The 24,649-nt window shown below is 41.7% G+C and overlaps 1 protein-coding gene across 1 annotated transcript; it reads left to right on the forward strand.

The window, feature by feature from the left end:
- The first annotated feature begins 1,774 nt into the window (after positions 1 to 1,774).
- lmcd1 (LIM and cysteine-rich domains 1) lies at positions 1,775 to 24,298 on the forward strand. Its single transcript, XM_038279641.1, has 7 exons — positions 1,775 to 2,337; positions 18,246 to 18,319; positions 18,550 to 18,805; positions 22,513 to 22,662; positions 22,745 to 22,963; positions 23,509 to 23,727; positions 23,850 to 24,298. Exons 1-7 carry the CDS (start codon positions 2,311 to 2,313, stop codon positions 23,958 to 23,960), a joined length of 1,056 nt encoding a protein of 351 aa, XP_038135569.1. The 5' UTR covers positions 1,775 to 2,310; the 3' UTR covers positions 23,961 to 24,298.
- Positions 24,299 to 24,649: the final 351 nt, after the last annotated feature.

The following is a 24,649-nucleotide window of genomic DNA, read 5'->3' on the forward strand; positions in this document are numbered from 1 at the left end:
TCCTCTAGCAGCCTAAACTTATAGCAGCATAAATATGGAAAATAACTTAAATATTTAAGGCTTTATATGTGAGAAGGAGGATTTTAAATTCTATTCTGGATTTAACAGGAAGCCAATGAAGAGAAGCCAGGATAGGAGAGATATGATCTCTCTTTTTCATTTTCATCAGAACTCTGGCTGCAGCATTTTGGATCAGCTGAAGGCTTTTAACTACAGTTTGTGGACTTCCTGATAGTAAAGAATTACAATAGTCCAGCCTTGAAGTAACAAATGCATGGACTAGTTTCTCAGCATCACCCCTGGACAGGAGATTTCTAATGTTTGCAATGTTCCTCAGATGAAAGAAGGAAATTCTAGAAACCTCTTTGATATGGGATTTAAATGACAGGTCCTGATCAAAAACAACACCAAGATTTTTTACTTCATCATCAGAACAATTTAATTGATGATTGTTTTCTAAAAAGCCCCACAAATCTATTAAAGAGGTTATGTCTGTGGAAAAAAAATGCTTTAGACTCTGAAATTAAGTTAGATCTCCCAATTTATTTTGAAAAAAAAAGAAATCAGATTTTTACATTTTTTTTCCATAAATCACTGCCTGCTTAAACAATCCTGACTATGATTTAAAGGAAAAGGAAGACAAAAATAATCGATATTTGCAAAAAAACCGCACAGTGACTTTGTGTTGTTATATCTTAAAACTACAAATTCAAAGTCAACCAAAATCTAACTTAACTCCCCACTGGCTCTAAAAAAGCTTTTTCAAATTAAAAGCTTATAGAAAATACCAGAACCTTTTGGTTTTTTTAAAGAAAAGCCTTTATTTAGACCCCTTTTTCATCATTCTGCTTCATTCTATCTCTATTCTCCCACTCTGCAGAATCTGTTAGTTCAATCTCTAACGTTCTGCTCTCTCTGCTTTTTCTCATAGTAGCTTCATCTGGTCTGTTCCTGTTTGGCTGTGACTCCATCCTGGAGAGAAATATCCGCTGTGCTGCTGCCATCAACACCTTTGTTTCTAGATGTTGGAGCTTGGCCTGTTTTCCAGTGTAGTCCTGTTTCTCTGACTGTGACTAACTGGATGTGCTCTCTCCATCCTCTGACATGGGAGCTGGCTCGGAGCTCGTCTGCCTGGCTGTGTGTTTCCTGGACGGGGCCGCCTGTGGAGCTGGTTGACAGTTGCCTTTTTTATCTATGCTTCTTTTTCTATGTCTGCTTCTGTCTCCTTGAACCCCAGTGGGCCTCAGCAGATGGCCGCTCACACTGAGCCTGGTTCTGCTGGAGGTTCCTACCTGTTCAAAGGGAGTTTTTTCTCTCCACTGTTGCTACAAGCGATCTGGTGAACTGGAAAGTGACCTGAGATGACATGATGTGAATTGGAGCTATAGAAATAAACTGAATAGAATTTAATTTGCCCTTGTTGTTACCAGATAAACATTATTTGATAATAACCTGAACTGGGAACATCTTTATAAATAAAAATCTCTGTTGAGGGCTCAAGATTCCCACTCTGTAGATCCGGAATCAGAACATTTTTGGAGGGATCGAAACCCATTTTCTCCAAGGTGAGAAAATGGGTTAAAAAAACAAGATGTTCTCTTCTTCCTTCTTGTTCAATGTTCTTCTGAGCTGCACTGAAAACTTTCTAAAGCTCTGATTGGATGAGGAGTTTCTAGGCTCGCTCTGATTGGCTGTAACGGTGCAAAAGGGGAGTCATTCAGTCTTTGTTCAAAACACAAACAGTCTGGTCTGGCCTCACTGCCCCAGGTAGTCCTTCCATCCAGCACAGGCCCACTTTACTGCTCTGCTGAGTGGAGACAGTGGAGCTGTTGTGTCTGAGACCTTTAACCTCGCTACACCAACGTGGCAACCCCTCTGTGAATTTAGACGCTGTGTCGAGGTAAAGTCTGACAGCCTCTTCTGTTTGACTTTCCCACTGCAGCATGTTGGAGCAAGAAGCCTGCTGGGTTCATGTTGCAGAGGGAGGAGATGAAGAGCTGGCAGTCGGACAAGCTGGGAGTGATGAGGGGAGAAAAAACAGAGGAAAAAAGCAGAAAAATTACAGCTTAATGCAATGAAGGGGGCGTTATTTAGCTGCTTTGAGTTTCCAGACAGAAATCATTCAAAGAAAAGATGTTTAACAAGAAGCAGGGAGTGAATGAAGAGGCAGGCTGGTGAAAAGTGCTGCAGGGCAGCGGGAGCGATTGTGGGCGGGGAGAGAGGAAGTGTGGTGGACAGGAGAGGAATTTAAAGCCTCATTGTCCTGGAAGAGCAGAGGCAGCGAGAACCCAGGAGGAGGAGGAGGACAACATGGACGCGAGCGCAGCCATGGAGAAGGTACGGAGATTCCTGTTTAGGGACACATCCAGATGTGGAGGTCAGAGGGCCATCAGGCTGCTGGATGTAGCATCTCCTCCTGCTGGTGGAGACACTTTTCCATCTGCTTCTTTTCGCTACGTTGATATGATCTATCAAAGGTTTACATCCATTTCCAGTTTCTATTACTGCTAGAGCTTCTGCTGTTAAGTTTAGAGCAGTTTTCCCTCCTGAAGGGATTGGTTTCACCACATTTGATTTGAGTTGTTTAGGTGACGTTACTGCGGATTGTCTGGCGTCTACAGAGGCTAAAATATGTGCAGCTAAAACCAGACGATTCACAAATCTCTGGACTTTAATCCAATAGATTAGAAGTCCACTAGAATCTGGCAGAATAGAAGTTTAAGCCTAAGTTTAGATGATCTACAGAGAAAGCAAACAGATTAGGGCGATGGCACGGAGGCCCCTCTGACCTCAAAGACTTCAGAGATAAATCAAAACGTCAGCAGCGATAAGAAACACTTCTTGATTACAGGGAATCTTCAGAAACAGTTTGATTGGTTGAACTGATGCTCCTCTTACATCACATTTTTTCACAGACAGAAAAATCCTTCTTGGTTGAGAAATGTCACCCCGTCAGGGTGGGACTCTGTCTTTTTCACAGGCTCCTCAAAGCTTCCTGGATGTCGGAGCCGTTTTCCCTTTAGGTGCACATCTTCAGCTTTAGGCTGGAGTTTAGAGACGACTTAACAGAACCTAAAGCCGAGCTTATACTGTACGACTTTTGGCCCTTTTCAGGCTGATTCTCCAGTCCATCCATCCATTTTGTGTCACGCTTATCCCAGCTGGGGGTGCTGGTGTCTATCTCCAGCTGTCTATGGGCGAGAGGCAGGATCCATCTTGGACAGGTCTCCAGTCCATCGCAGAGCAACACAGAGACAAACAGGACAAACAACCATTCACACAAAAACTCACACCTAAGGAGAAATTAGAGAAGCCAATTAACCTAACAGTCATGTTTTTGGACTGTGGGAGGAAGGCAGAGTACCCAGAGAGAACCCACGCATGCTCAGGGAGAACATGCAAACTCCATGCAGTAAGAACACCAGCCGAGAATCAAACCATGAACTTTCTTGCTGCAAGGCTGCAGTGCGAATCTCCAGTTGTGCAATAATTTTTCGATCAGGCTGAGATTCTGCATCGTTTTTTATTTGATTTTTTTTTAAACTCTAATAATCCCAGAGGGAAATTACTTCTCTGCATTTAACCCCTCCCCTCCGCCACTCCCCTTCGTTGTGTAGTATACGGAGGCAATGAGGGGCGATCAGCCTCTCATGACCACCTCCCGATCAGGAATCTAAAGCTCGAAAGAAAATCAAACAAGTTAGAATTTATGTCGGCCGTTGTAAGGTCGCATCAGAGCGTCGGGTGTGAGAACAAACATCCTGCGCTGCGAACTTTTAAACCCTGCAGTTTCATCGTACAGCTGGAGCTGTGGCTGCGTGGAACGATGGAAAATATCACACAGTGTAAGCCCGGCTTAAAGTGAAACACCACTTCTTATACACTGGCCCCTTAATTTTCCGTTATTCCATCATGTTCTACTCACCCATATGAGTTTAGTGTCATTTGGAGCCGTTCTGAAGATATTCCGTTAGGTTATATCCAAATAACGTCTTCCTATGGGCAACGACTTGAAGGCACAAACTAAACTGTTCATCATTTATTCTTTATGCTACGCCAGCATTCAGAACATGGAGGCCAATCACTGTCCCCCAGACATCCGCTGTTAGATTTTTATATTTATATTATTTTAAAACAAAGCGGAGTGTGTATGACGTCATCCGCGCACCGGCTACCATCCCTTCATCCTGTCTGTTGAACTGCTGCTAGTTTTCCTCACATGCCTGGAAGATGTCTAGTGCTGCTACCACAGATGATCTCGCTCTCCAGATGGAATTGAACGATTCAGATTAGCTAGAATGAATAGAAGGGGTAGAGCGTAGCAGCCTGTGGCCCGGGCTGCCTGTCACAACTCCAGGCCGCTGCGCCGATGACGTCATACACGCGCTGCTTTGTTTTTACAGAAATATAAAAAATCTAACGGCGGATGTCTGGGGACAGTGATTGGCCTCCATGTTCTGAATGCTGGCGTACCATAAAGAATAAATGATGAACAGTTTAGTTTGTGCCTTCAAGTCGTTGCCCATAGGAAGACGTTACTTGGATATAAGCGTCGTTAGACCTATTTAAGGGTGGCTTCAGCCACCCTTTCTTTGGCATTAGCCACCCTATAATTATTTTGCGATTTTAAAAAATATATATATTTTTTTCTGTATTTATTTTTCCCTCATATTTTCCCAAAACAAATGCAGTAAAGCACCGAATAAAAGCCATAAAGAAGACAAGTTAATCTGAACAATCATAGGCGTAACTTCCTTAAGGACTGGTGTGGACATGTCCCCACCAATATTTTGTACACGTATTTTGCTTTCGGTGCTGTGTATATCTGATTAAAACCCCATTCATGCCGCTCCTCAGAAAGAAAATAAAAAAAGTTCTCCCCGCTGCTCACCGTCCACAAACCCCGACAAAAAAACTCAGAAAAAAGAATCTGTTGCCTCTCGCTTTCTCCCCATCACCCCCCTCCGCCCTCTCCCCATAACATTTGAATTGAAGATATCCGCGGGTGACGGGTCGGGTTCGGTAGTCATCCTAACGGGTTCGGGCGGGTGCGGGTTGGTAAAACTCGACCCATGCAGGTCTCTAAGCTACACTACATTCAGTATCGTTGCCATAGAAACATAAAAAACAGGACTTTCAGTCCATTACAGTTTTCCGTTTTTAGAGGGTTGTTTATTTTGCGTTTATTAAGTGATGGCTGTGGTATATTAGCTTTCACTGCTATAAGCTTTCGCAGCAGTGATTGATTAATTTAAACACCTGCTCTACTGATGGTCTATCGGAGTTGGTGTTTAGGTTAAACATAAAGAACACCTTTTATTTGAAGCTTCTTGTAGCTACTGTTTTAATCCCGGCTTTACTTAAAACTTTTTCCTGACTTTGATAGTGTTGCCATTCAGTAGCAAGCACTGCACCCCTTTTTCTTTTATATGTACATTTAAGATTTAGCGTGTTAAGTTGACAACTCATGAGCAAGCTGCTTTTTGCAATCTAGCAGGAAGGTAAGGATAGGATCTTGCAGGTGTGACGTCACTCTGCAGGGGGTCCAAAGATAAAAGATTTAAACAATTTTGGCATTGGAATTTCAGATTTAAGGGAGTTAGAAAGTTCACTTAGTAAAAGTGCAAATAATAAATCTGATTACCGATTACTTTTAAGCTGGTTGAACATACTGCGACAGACTGGTGACCTGTCCAGGGTGATCCCACCTCTCACCCAGAACGTGGCTGGAGATATGCACCAGCACCTCCTGATCCCACTGAGGGATAAGGTTAAAGAAAATGGATGGTTGAACATAGTCCGCTCTCCCAGATTCTATCAAATCAGTATTGATACCCTCAGGGGCGGATTTAGGAAATTTGGGGCCCTAGGCAAAGACAGGCAGGGGGCCCCCTGAGAAGAAAACCCATAAAACAGACCCATTGTACAGATAGAGAAATGTTAATAGAATAGACATCCATTATTTGTTCTAGGTTTTGTCCCTCTCTTCTTGTCCCTTTTTCCTCTCTATTTATCAGCGTTCTGATGGCATTTTAGCCAAAGGATTTTTATCAAAAACATAATTAATGTGCACAAATAAGGATTAGTTGTATTAACCATACATGGAAACAGAGTTTTATGGGGCCCCCAGAACTTGGGGCCCTGGGCAACTGCCTAGTATTGCCTAATGGTAAATTCCCCCCTGGATACCCTGCTGGTGGATGTTCTTGACAGAAAGACGGAGTTGCTTAATCATATTCTGCTTAAGGTCCCATAAGATCTTGTCCGAGTCCTGGTTTAAAAGTAAATTAATTTTAAAAAGTGACCCAAAATTGACTGTCAATAAATGTTCTACAAAATTGATATATTTATTTGATTTCTTTGATTTGTACTGTCTGTTTAGATTTATGTGATATTTTTTGCACAAAATATATAAGTGAATATTGTAACAGTTATGTTTTCAACTGTAAGCATTAAATTGATAAATGTTATTCGCATTTTTTTGTCTTTATCCTTTCCAACAAAAAAAAAAAAGGCGTCGCGCAGGTAGCTCCCTTTCCTTATGAGCCGTCCCCACCAACTTTCAACACAAAGTTACACCCTTGTCTTAGACAACGCCTTAGCAGGTGCACTGAAAAAATTCGGCGCGCGCATGGCGCGCGCATTATCTTCTAGGGGCTGAGCCACCCTTGTCTCTTAAACCTAGAGACGCCCCCATAACCTAACGGAATATCTTCAGAACGGCTCCAAATGACACTAAACTCATATGGGTGAGTAGAACATGATGGAATAACGGAAAATTAAGGGACCAATGTAAAAAAAAAACAGCGTTCCCCTTTAAGTTAAACTAATGAAGTGATTATCATTTCACCCAGTCTGTTTAGTGTACCAGAACCACAGCATGATGCCGCCCCCTCCATGCTATACAGTTAAGGCAGACACTCTGTTGCACCTCCCCAAAATTGTAGGTGACGGCAGACAGGAGGCCTCTGATTGGTTAGTTCTATATCTGCTCTACACTATGCGTATTTCCTGTTTGGTCTCTTAGCGGCTTGATTTGTTTGTCTGACCGCCATTGTGGAAAACGACTCGTAAAGATGGAGCAGCTAGCAGAGCGAGGTGCGCGAGAACGCTGGGACCCTTTTTCAACCTGGATCCCCGCTCTTTTTGGCCCTCATGTCCCTCCGTTGTCAAACAAACTTGCCCCCACTTCCTCACCGCCTCGGCCGTATCTAGACCCACAGCTACTTCCTGATTGGCCCTCTGGCGTTGTGGTGTGGAATAACGTAGCGCAGACCACGCTTCTATATTGGGCATAAATCAAAAATATCTGCAACAAATTCATTGAGACACACTGCTGAGGGAGAATAACCAGGCCTTTAGTGCAGGACATCAGAAGATCTTTGGGTTGGCTTACCCGCGTTGTTTGAAAAGATAACCGGCTTTAAAAAGACCAAGAGGAGAGCAAAGAAGATCGATGATTCGGATGTGTGTTCATCGAAGAAGAGGTGTCGAGGATTGCATGTGGATGGTCGTTTGGTGCATGGCGCGTGTTTTGAAGCTGCTTATGGAGAAATGTCTTGGGCCGTGAGTAGTGAGGAAACAGGAAGCGATTCTTGTGGGATGGAAGAGGGAAATAGTGACAATGAAGGTTGGAAGATAGCAACATCAAAAAATTAGAAAAAGCGGAAAAAACAGAGATCAGTTCAAGGGGAATCTAGTTCAGAACAATCCAGTGATGATCATTCCATACATTCCACAGCACAACAAAATGAATTCAAAGTCATATTCAAAGTCGTTAATCAGGCAGACTCTTTCACAAATTGGAATCCGGTTCACTTAACAAAAACCATCAATAAACTTGTCGGAGAAGTCAAAGATGCCAGAATTCTGTACAGTGGAGACCTGCTAATTAACTGCAGAGACAGCGCCCAGCAAGGCAAAGCAATACGTATCAACAAAATTGACGGGATAAGAGTTCAGTGCAGCTTAATGGAGAACAAAAAGATCAGCAGGGGAGTCATTGGAGGAGTTCCTCTAAAAATTTCTGAAAAAGAGATTCTGGAAAACATAAGCGGTGCAAAAGTAAAAGAAGTAAAACGGTTAAAAACAACAAGAAACGGAGAAAGATCTGACAGTTTATCTGTGCTAATTAAATTCGAAGTAGAGCAATTACCAAGCAAAGTATTCATCGGTTACATAAGCTATAATGTCAAAATCTACAATCCTCCACCATTGAGATGTTTCAAATGCCAAAAATTCGGTCACATTGCAGCAGTTTGTAAAGGGAAACAGAGGTGTGGAAGGTGTGCAGGAGAACATGAGTACGGAAAATGTGGAAAAGAAGCTAAAATAAAATGCTGTAATTGTGGCGGAGAACATACTGCTGCCTATCGCGGCTGTGAAGCAAGCAAAAGGTCTGAGGAAATTAAAAAAATGAAATTTGAGCTCGGAATAACCTACGCTGAAGCTGCAAAAAGGATCCCATCTCAGTCAGAAAAACCCAAACCTACAGTTCAACACACAGCAAATTCCAAACCTCTAGAGAAATCTCTAAAAATTGATGAAGACTCACTTATTGTTAAAAAGACAAATTTTGTTCTTTTCATGGTAGAAGTAATTAATTGTACTGCACAGACAACAACAAAAACGGAAAAAATCAAAATAATAGTGAAGGCTGCAGAAAAATATCTGGACATTAAAGATTTGAACTGGGAGATGGTTGGAAGTATGATGGGAGGACCGATGGGACCATCAGAAACTGGCAGAGTTAAGATGACCTAGAGTAAATTAAAATTATATGGGCAAATGTGATTTAGTATTATGTTGGTTTAAGTTACACAGGTTTTTTTTTTTGGTTTTTTTTTTGGGGGGGTGAATCGTTTCCTGTTTTCTTGCTTTACTCCATATCAGTTGGTGGCGGTAATGCACAATTCACAAGTCTGCCAACCGCCATAAAATCCCATAAGAAGAAGAAGAAGAAGATCTTTGGGTTGGTTCATGTGATCCACTTCATTTTCTGTTTGGGTTCTGAAGGCAAAGGAGGTGAAAAAGGTCTGAGCAGAACAGCAATGCTGGACCTCTCAACTATAATGAAATTTCTTTATGCTTTAAATTAAACATTTGAAAACTATTTATACTTTCATTTTCAAGAAACAAAGACATTTACTTAGGGCTGAGTGAAGCAAATACTCCAAAAAATAAAGAAATAGAAATAAAGAGAACCTAAATTTACACACAGGACTGAATTCTTTGGTGACTTTAACATCGCAATGTGACATTGCTGCAGAGCCGCCTGTCATTCGTCCATCAAACCTAACGGGTCGGGGCCACCTGTTGGGATTCGGTCTCTTTATTTAAGCCCCGAAGCTTAAAACTCGCCATGATGAGAATAGCTGCCAGGGACACAAAGGCTGCAGGGGACGATCTGCTGGGATCAAAACACCAAACAAATGTTCTTTCACTTCAATCATTTATTGAAATTAAAAGTTATATTTAAGAAGAAAATGAATCAAAATGTACATTTTGCTCACATAAAGAAGTAAATTGCGAAAAGCAATTGATTTAAATCCTTTTCGAAACACAGTGTTTTGTAAAACTCTGGAGTTCTTTTATACCTTTAACCCTTTATAGGGAAGTCAGTGAAATGCATTTAATTTGAAGCTAATAGTGTTATTGGAATCCAGGATAAGACTTTATTACCTTCGTAACATTAAAAAAATATGGATATTTTGATCGCAAAAAATTTAAGTCAATGTAACAAGAAACGCCAACTTACCTGAATATATTAAGAAAAACAACTAAAGTGCTTCTAGAAGAAATTCAAGAAAAACATACATTTTTATTGGTCCAACATAACCTTAGAGGCATTAATGCTGATACTGGCACTTACATTTTTTTTATATGATTTATTAACTTTTTAAAGGAGAAATCCAGTCAGCAAGGAATAATCAATGGATCATTATTTATACCTAAAACTAATATGTTTGCGGTGATTTAATGAATTTAGCATTAATCAAAAAAATAAAAACAATAATTTTCGTCTGGTAGCGGCCATTTTTGCCCAAATATAGTAACCCCTCCCCCCTGTCATCCTACAGCAGTGACGTCACGGTGCGGTAATCCTAGCGCCATTCTCCCCGCTTTACAAGCTAAATCAATGGGAACTACTAGACACATCTGCAATCAACAACAATTATTGAAGATTTCCAGAGGACTTCACCATTGAAATTCACCAGAGCTATAGTGAAACTGACAATGCCCACGTGCATGGCAGCTGGATGCTGGAATACATCGGGTAAAAGTGAAAAAAGGAGTTATTCCACCTTTCTGATTCCTGATCCTCCACGGACGGGTTGGTCGTTGGATCGCCAACTTGAAGAGGGAGGATTTGCCATCGAACTTCTGGCCAGAGAAAAAACACGTAATATGTAGCCAACATTTGGAAGAAGAATGTTTTCAAGATGACTTGGATAATAGCTGTCAGGGTTTGGTTGAGGTTTTAAAGACCCAAATGCAGAGGCAGGGAGGCAGAGGTGAGTTTTAATGTAGTGTTCTTAAGGAACTGAGGCAGGAATCCAAAAATCCAACATGAAAATGTAAAATAAACCAAAAGCATGGAGACATCAGGGAAAACAAGCACGAGGGGCAAGGGAAAGACGGGGAACCAGCACTGAGGAACTGCGCATGGAGAGTATTTATGGGAGACTGAACGAAGACTGGACTAATGAGCTGATTGGGAGCAGGTGTGAAAAGAGGATTCTTGAAGGAGTTAGGGAAAAGGAGACTGACACAAGAGGGCAAAAGAGGGCAAGCAAAGAAAAAAGTAAGAACTCAAATAAATCCAGAAAACACAACTAAATATGAATTAAACCAATAAAACTAGAAAACAAAGACAAACGTGCATCAAAGTGAAACTGAATACAGAACCAAGACCGTGATAATAGCGCGTTGCGACAAACACCAGATACAGCACTGGGACTTGATCAACAGCCGATACCGCACCGTGACGTCACAAACCAGTAGGTGGCAGTAGTGTTCTTTGACAAACATGGATGCCTCCAGTAAAGCACATTCACATGGAAATTACTCTGAATTAAAAACACTGATCATTTATTGAACAGGATGGAATAATTTCAGATTTAAGGTACTGTTAGAAGTTTCATATCTTGAATATGAGTGGACTTTTCCTTTAACTTTACTTTTTAACTTTTCAATGAGCTTTTTGCCTGTTTTTCTTGATATGTTAACTTTCTTTTTCAATTTAATCTCCAGTAGGTAATATATCATTGAAGTGCTCATCTAATTGGTCAAATGCTAAAATCAAATGTCCAGCCATGTAGCAGGATCTTTGCTGAATGGATGGATATAGATCTTGTGCTACTAGAGGGGCGGGGTGGGGGGGGTGGGGTGGGGGGGGGGGGGGGGGGGGGACTCCATTTGTAAGGGGGATGCAAGTGATTAATAACGGTAACTCGCCCTATAAAGGGTTAACTTTTGCACAATGATGTCTCTGGAACGTCTATGTGATGTTGTTTTTTTAGCTGCAGCCACATGAAGGACTTCTTCCTTTCCTGTAACCTTCAGCCTCTTATCTCAACGTGTTTCCTGCCTTTTTCCTCTCCATGCATAGCTGACATATTTAAAATAACTGTGCTCAGCGTAGCCCCCCCCTCCACCTACAATATGCCCGCTTTATCTCACTCCTAAATTTAGAAATGCTGCACACTTTATTCAACAGATTTTCTTTCTCCTCTTTGTCTTAAAACTGGGTTCTAGAGCAGAACCGTTGGTTCCTGTCCTCCAACAGAACGAATCAGCGTTTGGGAGGAGGCCTTCATCACATTAAACAGATAAAATGTTCAGACTTCCTGCTTGAATGAGGCTTTTATAAAGATCCGATGTCCAGTTTGGCAGAAATCCGAACTCAGTTCTACTTTTGCTCAGGTTTCTCTGATTCAGACCTCTTGCACTACAAAAACGATCTAGAAATAAGTCAAAAGGTCTTAAATTAATTGTATTTACCCTCATTTTGAGCAGGTAAATAAGATGATTTGCTAATGGAATGAGGATTTTTACTCTTAAAATAAGGTAATTAGATAATATCTGAAATGTAAATTGTCTTGTTCCATTGACAAAGTGTCTCACTAACCTCCTCAATTTAAGAAAAATGACTTATCTATATGTCCAATTTTTCCAGTCTATATAGTCCAACTGGTTCATGATGTAGAGTTTTTGTTTAAATCAAATCAAAGTTTATTTATATAGCACTTTACAACAACAGCAGGAAGACCAAAATGCTTTACAGAAAGATAAAAACATTGCAAAACGAACAAACAAACAAAAAACATACAAAAAACATAAGCATAAAACAATATTTTCTAAGTAAAAAAAAAAGGAGTCTTTAATCTGGACTTAAAAAGGTGCAGACTAGTGAGAACCCGCAGACTGAGGGGCAGATTGTTCCACAGTTTAGGTGCGATGACTACAGAGGAACGATGGCCCCTCTGTTTATACCGGGACCTAGGGACGCCCAGAACGATGTGATCAGCAGACCGGAGAGCTCTGCTGGGGCGATGTTCCGTCAACATCTCAGTTAAATATAACAGAGCAAAACCATGAAGGACTTTAAAAACAAGTGCTAAAACTTTAAAATCAATCTGAAAACGGAGCGGGAGCCAGTGCAGGGATGAGAGGATGGGAGTGATGTGGCTTTGCCTGAAGGAGACCACCTGCTGCTTTCTGTGCTAACTGTAACCGTTGGAGTGACGACTGTGGGAGGCCAGAGAAGAGAGCGGTGCAGTAGTCCAACCGAGAACTAATAAATGCGTGAATCGCCTTCTCCAGGTCTTGGCGTGAGAGAAAGGGTTTGATTTCGGTCAAAAGGCGCAGCTGGAAAAAGCTGGCTCTGACAACAGCATTTATTTGTTGTTTGAAGTTAAGTTTACGGACGAAGACAACTCCCAGGTTCCTGACGGCATGGCTGACTGAACCCCCGACCCTGGACAGAATCTTAGGGACATCCTTAGAACCAAAAATGATGAAGTCAGACTTACCTTCATTCAGGTGGAGAAAATTCTGTGCAGGCCATTCTTTAATATCCAAAAGGCAGCTATGGAGAGAGTCGAGAGCAGGGGCAGTATTAGGGAGAACTGATAAATATACCTGGACATCATCAGCGTAAAGGTGGAATGATAAGGACCCAAGTGGCAGCATGTAAAGTAAAAACAGGACCGGGCCAAGGATGGAACCCTGTGGTACCCCAGATGATAGTAGGGCAGAGGAGGAGGAATAGTCATTGACCATCAAGCAGAACTCAGTGCAGTTTAATAATAGAGTGTTGCTGCTGCCGTCAGTCAGGGATCCTCCTGAAGCTGTTCGGATGACATCCTTTGTCACTCTGACCCCTTTCCTTTCACATTATGTTGTAGAGACATGCAGTGTATTCTCATTATGAGTTCGTATGAAATCATAAGAAAAGTTATGCACCATAATTTCATACGTTTTTGACATTTTTTTCGTCGTATTTCATCTTATTTTTACGTCTTGCCTCAAGACAAGATATCCTTGCGCATGCGCATCTTACGCACCATTCAATAACATACAATTTAACATACAATTAACCCTAAGATACAAAACATCAAGCAACGTAGTTAGAGACATGAAGAAGTAATTATTGTACTGTTTTTCCCAGTTTTACGTCCGTCCGCAGATCTGCTTTTTTCGTCTGTCTGCATGCGCACTGATGTGTTTTTTCGAGGAAAAACGTCAAAAACGTACGAAATACTGTGCATAAGTTTTCGTACGATTTCATACGAACTGATAATGAGAATATGTTGAGAAATGTCCTAAACAGGAACGTTCACAGATGGACCCTGCAGCCTGTGACTTCATTATTTAGGATAAATCTTTCCAGTGGCGGAGGACGAACATTTTCCCCAGGCAGGGAACAATGATCCCTGAAGGGGGGCAAGAAAACGGACAGAAACCGAAACCAGGAACCAAATCAGGATCAATCTACACTGACCACACTACCAGGCAGAAACTGAACGAGCGCTACGTCAGTATTTTTCAAATAAATCAGGACTACACTGAAAAACAGGCCCAACTCTATCATCTATACGTGTTAACAGCAGCAGCACAGCTGATATTTCTCTGAAATCAGTTTAATCCCATCCAAATGAAGTGACTGACTAATCAGCTTCTTTTTCAGAGACTCTGGTCCAAAGACTATAACTTCTGTTTTGTCTGCATTCAGAAGGAGAAAGTTAAGAGACATCCAGGTTTTTATGTCTTCAGACATGCCTGTAATCTATATAATCTCTGAGCTCTTGCCTTCCTCCGTCAACATGTGGAGGCCCTAGTAGCAGGCCTGCAGCAGAGGGCTCCAGTAATACCTGCTGACAGACCAACAGGTGGACAGACTCTGAGACAGAAAGCTGCAGGTTGTTTTTACTGTCAGGATTCCTGCCAGAGGCTCTAAAGTCTTTGTTATCCCACATGTTGTGGTATTTCTGGAGCTGTGCTTAAACCTGGTGACATGCTGTTGGCACAACACACATTCTCATTGTTGATCTATAAATTGCACATATGAGCTAAACAGCAATTTGGTCCAAGGCGAGTGTCTCCATCATGGCTTAAAACTGTCAGTCAAAGATGTGGTCCATAAAAAGTTGATTATGTAATCTGTCTAAATACAAATCCCTAAATCCAATATTCCCAGTATGATAAGGACACATTGAGGAGCTTACTTTACAGGTGATTAAACCGAAGAATCCAGCAATGAACAATAAAAAACCCAGAAGGGAAGGTTGGAAGAGAAGAAAGGAGCCGGATGAGCCTGAGGGAGGGAGGCTACTGAACCCCACGGTAGGGAAAGAAGGACTAATTGGAGAGAGGACGACTAACTGGGAAAAAAAATTTAACCAAACCATCCAGGAAGCTTTTTCAATTCAAAATTCCAGAAATAGCGTTGAGGTCCAGGTTTTATCCAGCAGCCCAACAAAGCCTGGTTTTGGCTTAGAAAACATGTAAATAGAAATGAATGAACGGGTCCCCCCTTTGGAATGGGGGTCGTTGGGCTTCTTTGTTAGCCTGCAATGCCCCATACCTGTCTATGTCTCTGAAAGGGGGGTCGTTAAAGTCGTAGGGAAGTGACTGTTCCAATCGTTGCATTCCTGAATTCTCCTCAATGGTGCCCGACTTTACACGAGTGAATAAAGTGAATGTGATTGGTCGATTATCAAGGGGGCGGGATTATTGTGGAGGAAGGTTTGTAAGCAAGTTTGGTTGTGGCCGGTTTGTTGGAAGCATCTTGCTAACCAGTTAGCATCTTAGTGCTAGCAGGTTCCCAATGGGAAATTCCATTGGGACCAAGTAGCACTAAATTGGTGACTTAGAAATGACGCTGTCAAGGAACGCTATGGACAGAGGAAACATGCAAGAGGAGGAGAGTTTAGTGTCGGAGGTCGTGGATGAGTCTCCTCCGTCATCCATTTTTTATTTAGAGGAGGAAAGCGGGACGAAGATGTTGTGGAAGAGGACGCCAGGGCGGCAGAAGCTTGGTTTGGTGTAGAAGGCTTCCAGCCGTACATGTTTGAGCCCTTGCCTCGCAACGCTGCCAGTTCTGTTAGCTCTACGCCTGCCGAAGACACAGACGTCCATCCCCTGTACACTGGGACGCAACTCAATGGGAAAGGAATTTGACAAATTGACAAATGACCGTTGATATATTATTGGCTGAATAAAGGTGTTCACGCTGACGTAGAACTAACTGGCCTGCAGAAGATAACGAAAAAAAACACAGATTTTAATAGAGGATTTTTTTAAAACAAATTTTATAACTTTTGGGACAATATTGTCTGATTAAAAGTACATTTATATATATGTTTAAGCCAGAATGATTTGACATTTAAATACGATTTCTCTACAACTTTAAAGGGAATTGTTAGCCTGGCTGAATAGGTGAGGTCTTCTGTTCTTCTGTAAAGGGGTTGGGGTTGCGATGACAGCGGGAAGCGCTACAAAATACTAATGTGATGGTGAACAAAATTGCAAAAGGTTGGAATGACCAGAGGTTTAGGTTATTTGAAGCGTCTGCAGCAGCCAGGCTGTGGTACGGAGAGGATCAGTGATGGGTGGATCTATGAGATCATCTGCTCTGACTGTGGTTTGTATATGTGGACTCCTCTCTGCTGCCTCCACACCCTGAGGAGCTGCTCCAAAACACAGCTTCATCAACGTCTCCTCAGGCTTTTAAGGCAGGACATCTAATGACCTGAAGCTCCGGGTTTGTTCCTGTTTGCATGAAGCTGTTTACACCAACATATCATGAGCCTCAGTTTTAACAGAAGGAGATCTATTTGGAGATTTCTGGAGTCTGAAGCTTTCAGATAGAGATCTGTTTCTCTGACATCATCTTCAATAAGAATGTTACTGAAGGTCAAAGGGCGCGTAGATGAAATAAAGCAAATAAGTTAGAAGGATGAGGCTCAGATATCAGCAGAAAGCAAAGACTGGTTTAACTGGAGCTGGATCAAGTTAAACTGGATTAGACTGGGAGACAGAATAAAGCCTGATGAGACAAAGACAGATTATTGATCCACCCATCATCCATCCATCCATCCATCCATCCATCCATCCATCATCCATCCATCCATCCATCCATCCATCCATCCATCCATCCATCCATCCATCCATCCATCCATCCATCCATCCATCCATCCATCATCCATCCATCCATCCATCCATCCATCCATCCATCCATCATCCATCCATCCATCCATCCATCCATCCATCCATCCATCCATCATCCATCCATCCATCCATCCATCCATCCATCCATCCATCCATCCATCCATCATCCATCCATCCATCCATCCATCCATCCATCCATCCATCCATCCATCCATCCATCATCCATCCATCCATCCATCCATCCATCCATCCATCATCCATCCATCCATCCATCCATCCATCCATCCATCATCCATCCATCCATCCATCCATCCATCCATCCATCCATCCATCCATCCATCCATCCATCCATCCATCCATCCATCCATCCATCCATCCATCCATCCATCATCCATCATCCATCCATCCATCCATCCATCCATCCATCCATCATCCATCCATCCATCCATCCATCCATCCATCCATCCATCCATCCATCATCCATCATCCATCCATCCATCCATCCATCCATCCATCATCCATCCATCCATCCATCCATCCATCCATCATCCATCCATCCATCCATCCATCCATTCATCATCCATCCATCCATCCATCCATCCATCCATCCATCCATCCATCCATCCATTCATCATCCATCCATCCATCCATCATCCATCATCCATCCATCCATCCATCCATCCATCCATCATCCATCCATCCATCCATCCATCCATCATCCATCCATCCATCCATCCATCCATCCAATCATCCATCCATCCATCCATCCATCATCCATCCATCCATCCATCCATCCATCCATCATCCATCCATCCATCCATCCATCCATCCATCCATCATCCATCCATCCATCCATCATCCAATCATCCATCATCCATCCATCCATCCATCCATCATCCATCCATCCATCCATCCATCCATCATCCATCCATCCATCCATCCATCCATCCATCCATCATCCATCCATCCATCCATCCATCCATCATCCATCCATCCATCCATCCATCCATCCATCCATCATCCATCCATCCATCCATCATCCATCCATCCATCCATCCATCCATCCATCATCCATCCATCCATCCATCCATCCATCCATCCATCCATCATCCATCCATCCATCCATCCATCCATCCATCCATCCATCATCCATCCATCCATCCATCCATCATCCATCCATCCATCCATCCATCCATCCATCCATCCATCCATCCATCCATCCATCATCCATCCATCCATCCATCCATCCATCATCCATCCATCCATCCATCCATCCATCCATCCATCCATCCATCCATCCATCCATCATCAGTAAATATTTTCTCCTGATATTTTCCTGCCTCCAGATATTTTCTATTTTTTCACCATCAGGATGTTTTCTCTCTATTTTTCTGAGTCTCTTTCAGACTTTTGTGTTTTTTCATTTGGGGGCATGCTTCATTTTACGGTGTTTTAATGTTTTTGAACAAAAAAAGAAAAGAAAAAAGATGAAATGAGGAGGAGTTTTAATGTCAGAATGCTGGTTAGTGAAACGTCTTTGACTCTGATTTTGCTGTGGTTTCTCCTTCCAGATGTCTCTCAGAGGTCCTGGCCAGTGTCTGCTCTGTAAAGGCAGCTGTTCTGGATATCAGCCCCATTCTTGGAGGTAAACCTGCTTCTTTTTCAGCTTTTTGAAATGTCACTTTAACAACAAAATGATAAAAATAATAGACTTTTGCTTCATACAACACAGCAATCAGCCACAGTTTCTGCATCTGTAAGCAAGAATTTCTAGAAACAACTTTTATTAAGATGGGACGTTAGAAAAAAAAGAATTCTTAGAAGGAATTAATGTTTACTGAAATAAACAGAATCCTGTTGATCCCTGTGCTCCAGGAAAGCCTGCATGGCGTGCGGCTGCAGCTCGGCAGACCACGCTCCTGAGGGCGACCAGGAGGATGACCAGCGGATGGGACGTCTGCTGGGAGACTCGCCCTGCTCACACTTAACTGCAAAGGTCAAAGGAGGCGGCGGCCTTCGGGTGTACAAGAGAAACCGGATGATTGTGACCAACCCGGTGGTTTCACGCAAAGACCCAACTTTCCATACCACCACATACGACTGGGCCCCTGCCGGACTCAACCAGAAACTGGTGAGATTCCTGCAGTTTCTGACGTCCTGCTGGCAGACGGGAAACATCCTTCTTTTCTAGAATCACGTTTAATTTATTTCCTTCCTGATTATTTAATTTTAAACATGTTTAAACATTTAATGCTCCACTTGTAGAAGGCCAGATGAAGCAGCCTTTTTATCAAACTATTTAAGTTTTTTATTCTGAAGTATTTAAAATAGAGCTACTTTAAAAATAGTATTCCTCACAGACAAAAAAAAGTAATCTTATTTCTTAATAATTCTCTTAGCTAGTTCTTAGCAGTCTGTTGGGATTTATGCAGACATATTTCTCTATCTGCTGTTTATCGCCTCACAGCTTCTGAAAATAATAGCTCTGCAGCACATATAATGCGGCGCCGTCCAAAATTAGGAGCAATATTTATGGTTATTTAGTGCGTTTTAAGATAAAAATCAGGGGTTATTTTTTCCAGTTCTTTTTTTCACTGTCATTCACTCATTTATTATATAAATCTTATTTTGTTAAATAAATATTTAGTTTGTCTAATATTTTGATCTAAGCTAAATGTTTAGTTTAAGTATTTTACTTCGAGCTAAATATTTATTTAAAAAACTGAATATTTATTTTGCAAACTAAATATTTAGCTCCAAACTAAATATTTAGTTTATTAAACAAATGTTTAGCTAGCTAAATATTTGTTTGTCAAGTGTTTTCCTTGGAGCTAAATATTTATAGATATTTAATTTGAAAACTAAATATTTTGCTCCAAACTAAATATTTCGTTTGTTAAAACAATATTTAGCTAGCTAAATATTTATTTAATAAACTAAATATTTTGCTCCAAACTAAATATTTAGTTTATTAAATAAATATTTAGCTAGCTAAATATTTATTTAATAAACTAAATATTTCGTTTGTTAAATAAATATTTAGCTAGCTAAATATTTAGTTTGTCAAGTATGTTCCTTGGAGCTAAATATTTATTAAAAAAATAGATATTTGATTTGAAAACTAAATATTTCGCTCCAAACTAAATATTCATTTAAAAAACTAAGGTTTTTATAAATGATTGAAGGACATAGTGAAAAAATTACTTGGAAGTATAAAAAAACCCTTTGTTTTCTCTTAAAACACGCTAAATAAGCATAAATTTTGCTCCTGATTTTGAGCCCCAAACACTTCTTGGCCTGAATATATATGTATATATGGACACTCAGCCTCATTCCCTCCACAATGATTTTTATTACAGACATGATGCGACTCAGACCCTGTACCTGTATATGTCTCTGAAACGGTACACTGCAAAAAATGGAAATCTAAATGAGTAATTTTTGCTTAAATTAAGTGCATTTTTTCTTGAATTGAGGAGGTAAATAAGATACTTTGCCAATGGAACAAGACAATTTACATTTAAAATAGGAAAAAAATTTGCTTTGTCTTAGTTCAATTGCATATTATCTACTTATCTTCTTTTAGGAATAATAGTACTAATTCCATTGGCAAATTATCTTATTTATCTACTTAAGGGCAAGTACACTCAATTTAAGAATTATTTTACTTAATTCTTGATATTTTTGCAGTGTATGGAGCATTGCAGGCTAACAAAGAAGCCAAACGACCCCCATTCCAAAGGGGGGGACCCTTTCATCCGTTTCTATTTGCATGTTTTCTAAACTAAAACCAGGCTTTGTTGGGCTCCTGGATAAAACCTGGAACTCAACGCTATTTCTGACATTTTGAATTGAAAAAGCTTCCTGGATGGAAGAGAAACGTCTTCGATTGATTTTTAACTTTTTTGGAAGGACTATGCCCTGGATGACTGAGAATCTTTACCAGCATACTGATGCGGTCAGTTATATTTAAAACACACACATGTAAACTACTCTCTCCACCTGCATTTTGAACATTTTCAGTGTTCAGAGTCAATATAATGAGGCTCAAATATATCATATATATATATATGCAGGACAGAATCTTTTTTTTTTTGCAGGACAGAATCTACAGGCGCATAAAAAGCAAGAGAGCGCCGAGGAGCATGAAGTCATGGTTGTGACATATTGGGGGCCTTGTGTTACTGAATAAACAGGCGTAAAATGTTCAAAATGCGCATATAGAGTAGTTTGGATGTGTTTTAAATAAAGCCACTTGTATAAGTATTGTGTGTTTGCTGCTTTGGCAGCAGTCTGACTTTGTAAGAACCGCTAAACCAGAGCAGGAGGAGCTGAATCTCATCCCAGCTGCTTCACATTAGGCTAAGAACCTCTCAAGCAAACGTAACACATCCAAAAAAAGATAAAGAAAGCAAACATTTACAGATTGATCTTCTTTCAGAGCTCCTAAGATTAAACTCTGATGAATCTTTATGACCTGGAGGTTAGGCTATAAGCCCAGCAGGATGTTTTCTCCTTTAACTCATATCTTCTGTGGGACCCAGATAGCTCAGGGTATCCGTCTCTTTGGCGATGGTTCAAACTGTCTGCTTTCAAACAGGCCTGAGTGCAGCCTGTAATTACAGACATTACTGCGGCTGATCCTGCAGAGACAGCTCCAAATCCCACTCAGCCTGCTTTCCACATGTGCCTCAGTGAAATAGCCCAACATCAGGTTTGCCTTATCCAACACTTTTGTTTGACTAGGTTTACTAATGCTGGTCCAGGCTGTTAGTCATTGTTGGTGCGCTGACGACACACAGCTGTGTCACACGAAACACCTGGAAGGAGCATCTCTGAACCTGTGGAGGGAAGCTGAGTCACAGCAGAAGAGATTCTATTCAGTTTATTTCTATAGCTCCAATTCACATCATGTCATCTCAGGTCACTTTCCAGTTCACCAGATCATCCAGTCAGATTGATTCAAAGTTTTCTATCTAAGGAAAACCAGCTGATTGCATCGACTCATTGACTCTTCAGCAATCCCTCACACTAAGCATGCTTATAGCGACAGTGGAGAGGAAAAACTCCCTTTGAACAGGAAGAAACCTCCAGCAGAACCAGGCTCAGTGTGAGCGGCCATCTGCTGAGGCCCACTGGGGTTCAAGGAGACAGAAGCAGACATAGAAAAAGAAGCATAGATACAAAAGGCAACTGTCAACCAGCTCCACAGGCGGCCCCGTCCAGGAAACACACAGCCAGGCAGACGAGCTCCGAGCCAGCTCCCATGTCAGAGGATGAAGGGGGCACATCCAGTTAGTCACAGTCAGAGAAACAGGACTACACTGGAAAACAGGCCAAGCTCCAACATCTAGAAACAAAGGTGTTGATGGCAGCAGCACAGCTGATATTTCTCTCCAGGATGGAGTCACAGCCAAACAGGAACAGACCAGATGAAGCTATGGAGAGATATGAACCTCACGCTTGACTCAGACTATGGGGGCTTTAGTTTTAGCCTTTCAACAGGCTCCAAAATCTAAACATACTTAAAATTTAAAATCACAGATGAGTTATGTGTGCTATGTGAAGGCCCAGTTATTAGAAACTGCAGCAGGTTATCAAAAATTAAATGTATTTAAAATACATTTAATTTTTACTCTTTTTAAATTAGTTTTATTTAAAGTAACCTGATGTAATAAAAAGTAGTAAAAAAAACATTATTGCAAACCATGAAAACTCCACGAAACAACTGGAGAACTACTAGTTAATAAACGACAGAGGTTATTAAACACTGTCCCCATCCAGGGGAACATGCTGATGTCACTATTCTGAGCTGAGCTGGACCTGCTGATCCTCCAGGCCATGCAGTACATGGAGCTCCTGCCAGAGAGCCAAAGGCCCGTCTCAGGGACCGCCGGGGCCCTGCAGCGCCGCAGGCAGCTGCTCAGCCAGCTTCCAGTCTACGATCAGGACCCCATGAAGTGTCAAAGTCTGGGCAGTGAGGAAGAGGTACCGCCTGCATCCTTGTTTTCAGTGAACCCCATGGGTGCCTTCCAGTGGGCACAGGTAAGCCCTGTCCTTATATCTGCAGGTTTCCACCATGATCCTGTTTGTGAAGCAGTTCAAACAGGAGGTTCTAGGAGTGGGCGAGGTGGCCCTACCTGGAGAGGGCGGAGCTCTGAGAGAAGCAGCTGCTCAGAGGATGGCAAAGGAGCTTAAAGATCACAGCGATAAGGCCGATACGGCGCAGCACCTGAATCAGAGCAGCATCTCCTCTGCTGTGAACGGAACCAGCAACCAAACTGAATATGTGAGTAAATGACAGAAGAACCAGACAGAAACTTGGTTTGTTCTAATGGCTGCCAAGGGCCCCCCCATGAGGCGGTTCCCTATAACAGTGCCTTTATTTAGGAGCCACATTGGGAAGGGGGGAGAGGGGTAAAAAAAAAGCATATTTCACACTTTATCCTTGACAGGATACAGTTGGAGATATCAAAAAACTCCAGCACATCCAGGGGAGGTTTGATAAGGGGAAGGCCAAATCCAAAATAACAGTTATGGACAGCTCTCTCACCTCATGACTGTTTTGGATTTGGATTATGGTGTGAAGACCTGCAGGTCTGCTTCGCTCTGAAAAAACAGAAAAAAGAATCTTCACTGAAAAAAATATTTTTTTTAAGTAGTCAGAGTGAAGACAAGAGAGGACAGAAGGAGCAGATTCACTTTCCCCAAAGATCCTTAAAGTGCAGCTTTAAGAAGAGAAGTCACAGGAAGTTGCCTGGATGTTGGAGGTTTCTGCTGACAGGCTGAACCTGAGCTCTGCACAAACCTTTTCTTCGTGCTTTTGTCTTCCAGCGCTGCATTGGCTGCCAGCAGGAGGTTCTGAAGGACAGTCCAGCTGTCTACGCAGAGCGTGCAGGCTACCTGGACGCCTTGTGGCATCCCACCTGCTTTGTTTGCTCAGTGTGCGGCCATGGCCTGGTGGACCTGGTGTACTTCTGGTCCAACCAGAAGCTGCTGTGCGGTCGGCATTACTGTGAGTCTGTGTGGCCGCGATGCTCCGGCTGCGACGAGGTGAGGCATCCCCTCTGCAGAAAACATTTCCTGCAGCAGGAAGTTTTTTAAAAACATGAAGATTATATATGCATGTCTGTGGTTGGTAATAATTCTCTCACCTGATGCCTCTCCGCCCTCAGCTCATCTTCTGCAGGTCGTTCAGGAGGGCCAAAGACGGACGGGCCTGGCACCCTCAGCATTACAGCTGCTGGCGCTGCGGCCAGAGCCTGGACTCCCCCTGTCAGCACTGATCACACATGTCTAATAAACACAGAGGAAAATAGACACCATTGCTGGAAATAAAATGCGACATGGCTCCTTTTGTTTTAACGGAGTGATTAAAATAAATCCTTCATCATAAAGAGCTGAAATATGATTTTATCTGAAACTCACATGTTAAACAGATTCATCAGTGTGTGAAACACTTGGAAGGACATTAAACTGTTTGCAAAGCACTCAGACTCATCTAGAAAGGTTTCAAGTGGCTCTTAAAGCTCTGACATTTTTCAGATGTTAGTTCAGGCTGCAACTTGTATGGAAGCCCAGAGAGGACATTTCATAAAAACCAATAAAACATGTGGAAAATTAACAAAGTGAAAGCTCTGATTCATCCTCTTTAATGCCTGGCTGTGGTTCTGAAGAGCAGAATGTTTATTAATAAGGAGGGAAGAGCTCTAGAAAAAATCAAAATATAGATAAGTCAGTTTATCTTAAATAAAGCGCATTTTTTCTTGGATTAAGGAGGTAAAAGACATTTTGCCAATGGAACAAGACAATGTACACCTAAAATACGAATAAAGATTGTATTGTCTTATTTCAAGTGCATTTTATCTAATTATCTTACTTTAGGAGTAAAAAATACTAATTCCACTAGCAAACTATGTCATTTATCTGCTCAAATTAGGGGTAAATACACTTAATTAAAGACATTTTTACTTAT

This window comes from Cyprinodon tularosa, unplaced genomic scaffold (assembly GCF_016077235.1).
Source record: "Cyprinodon tularosa strain WSP-4 unplaced genomic scaffold, ASM1607723v1 ctg152, whole genome shotgun sequence".
Classification (NCBI taxonomy): domain Eukaryota; kingdom Metazoa; phylum Chordata; class Actinopteri; order Cyprinodontiformes; family Cyprinodontidae; genus Cyprinodon; species Cyprinodon tularosa.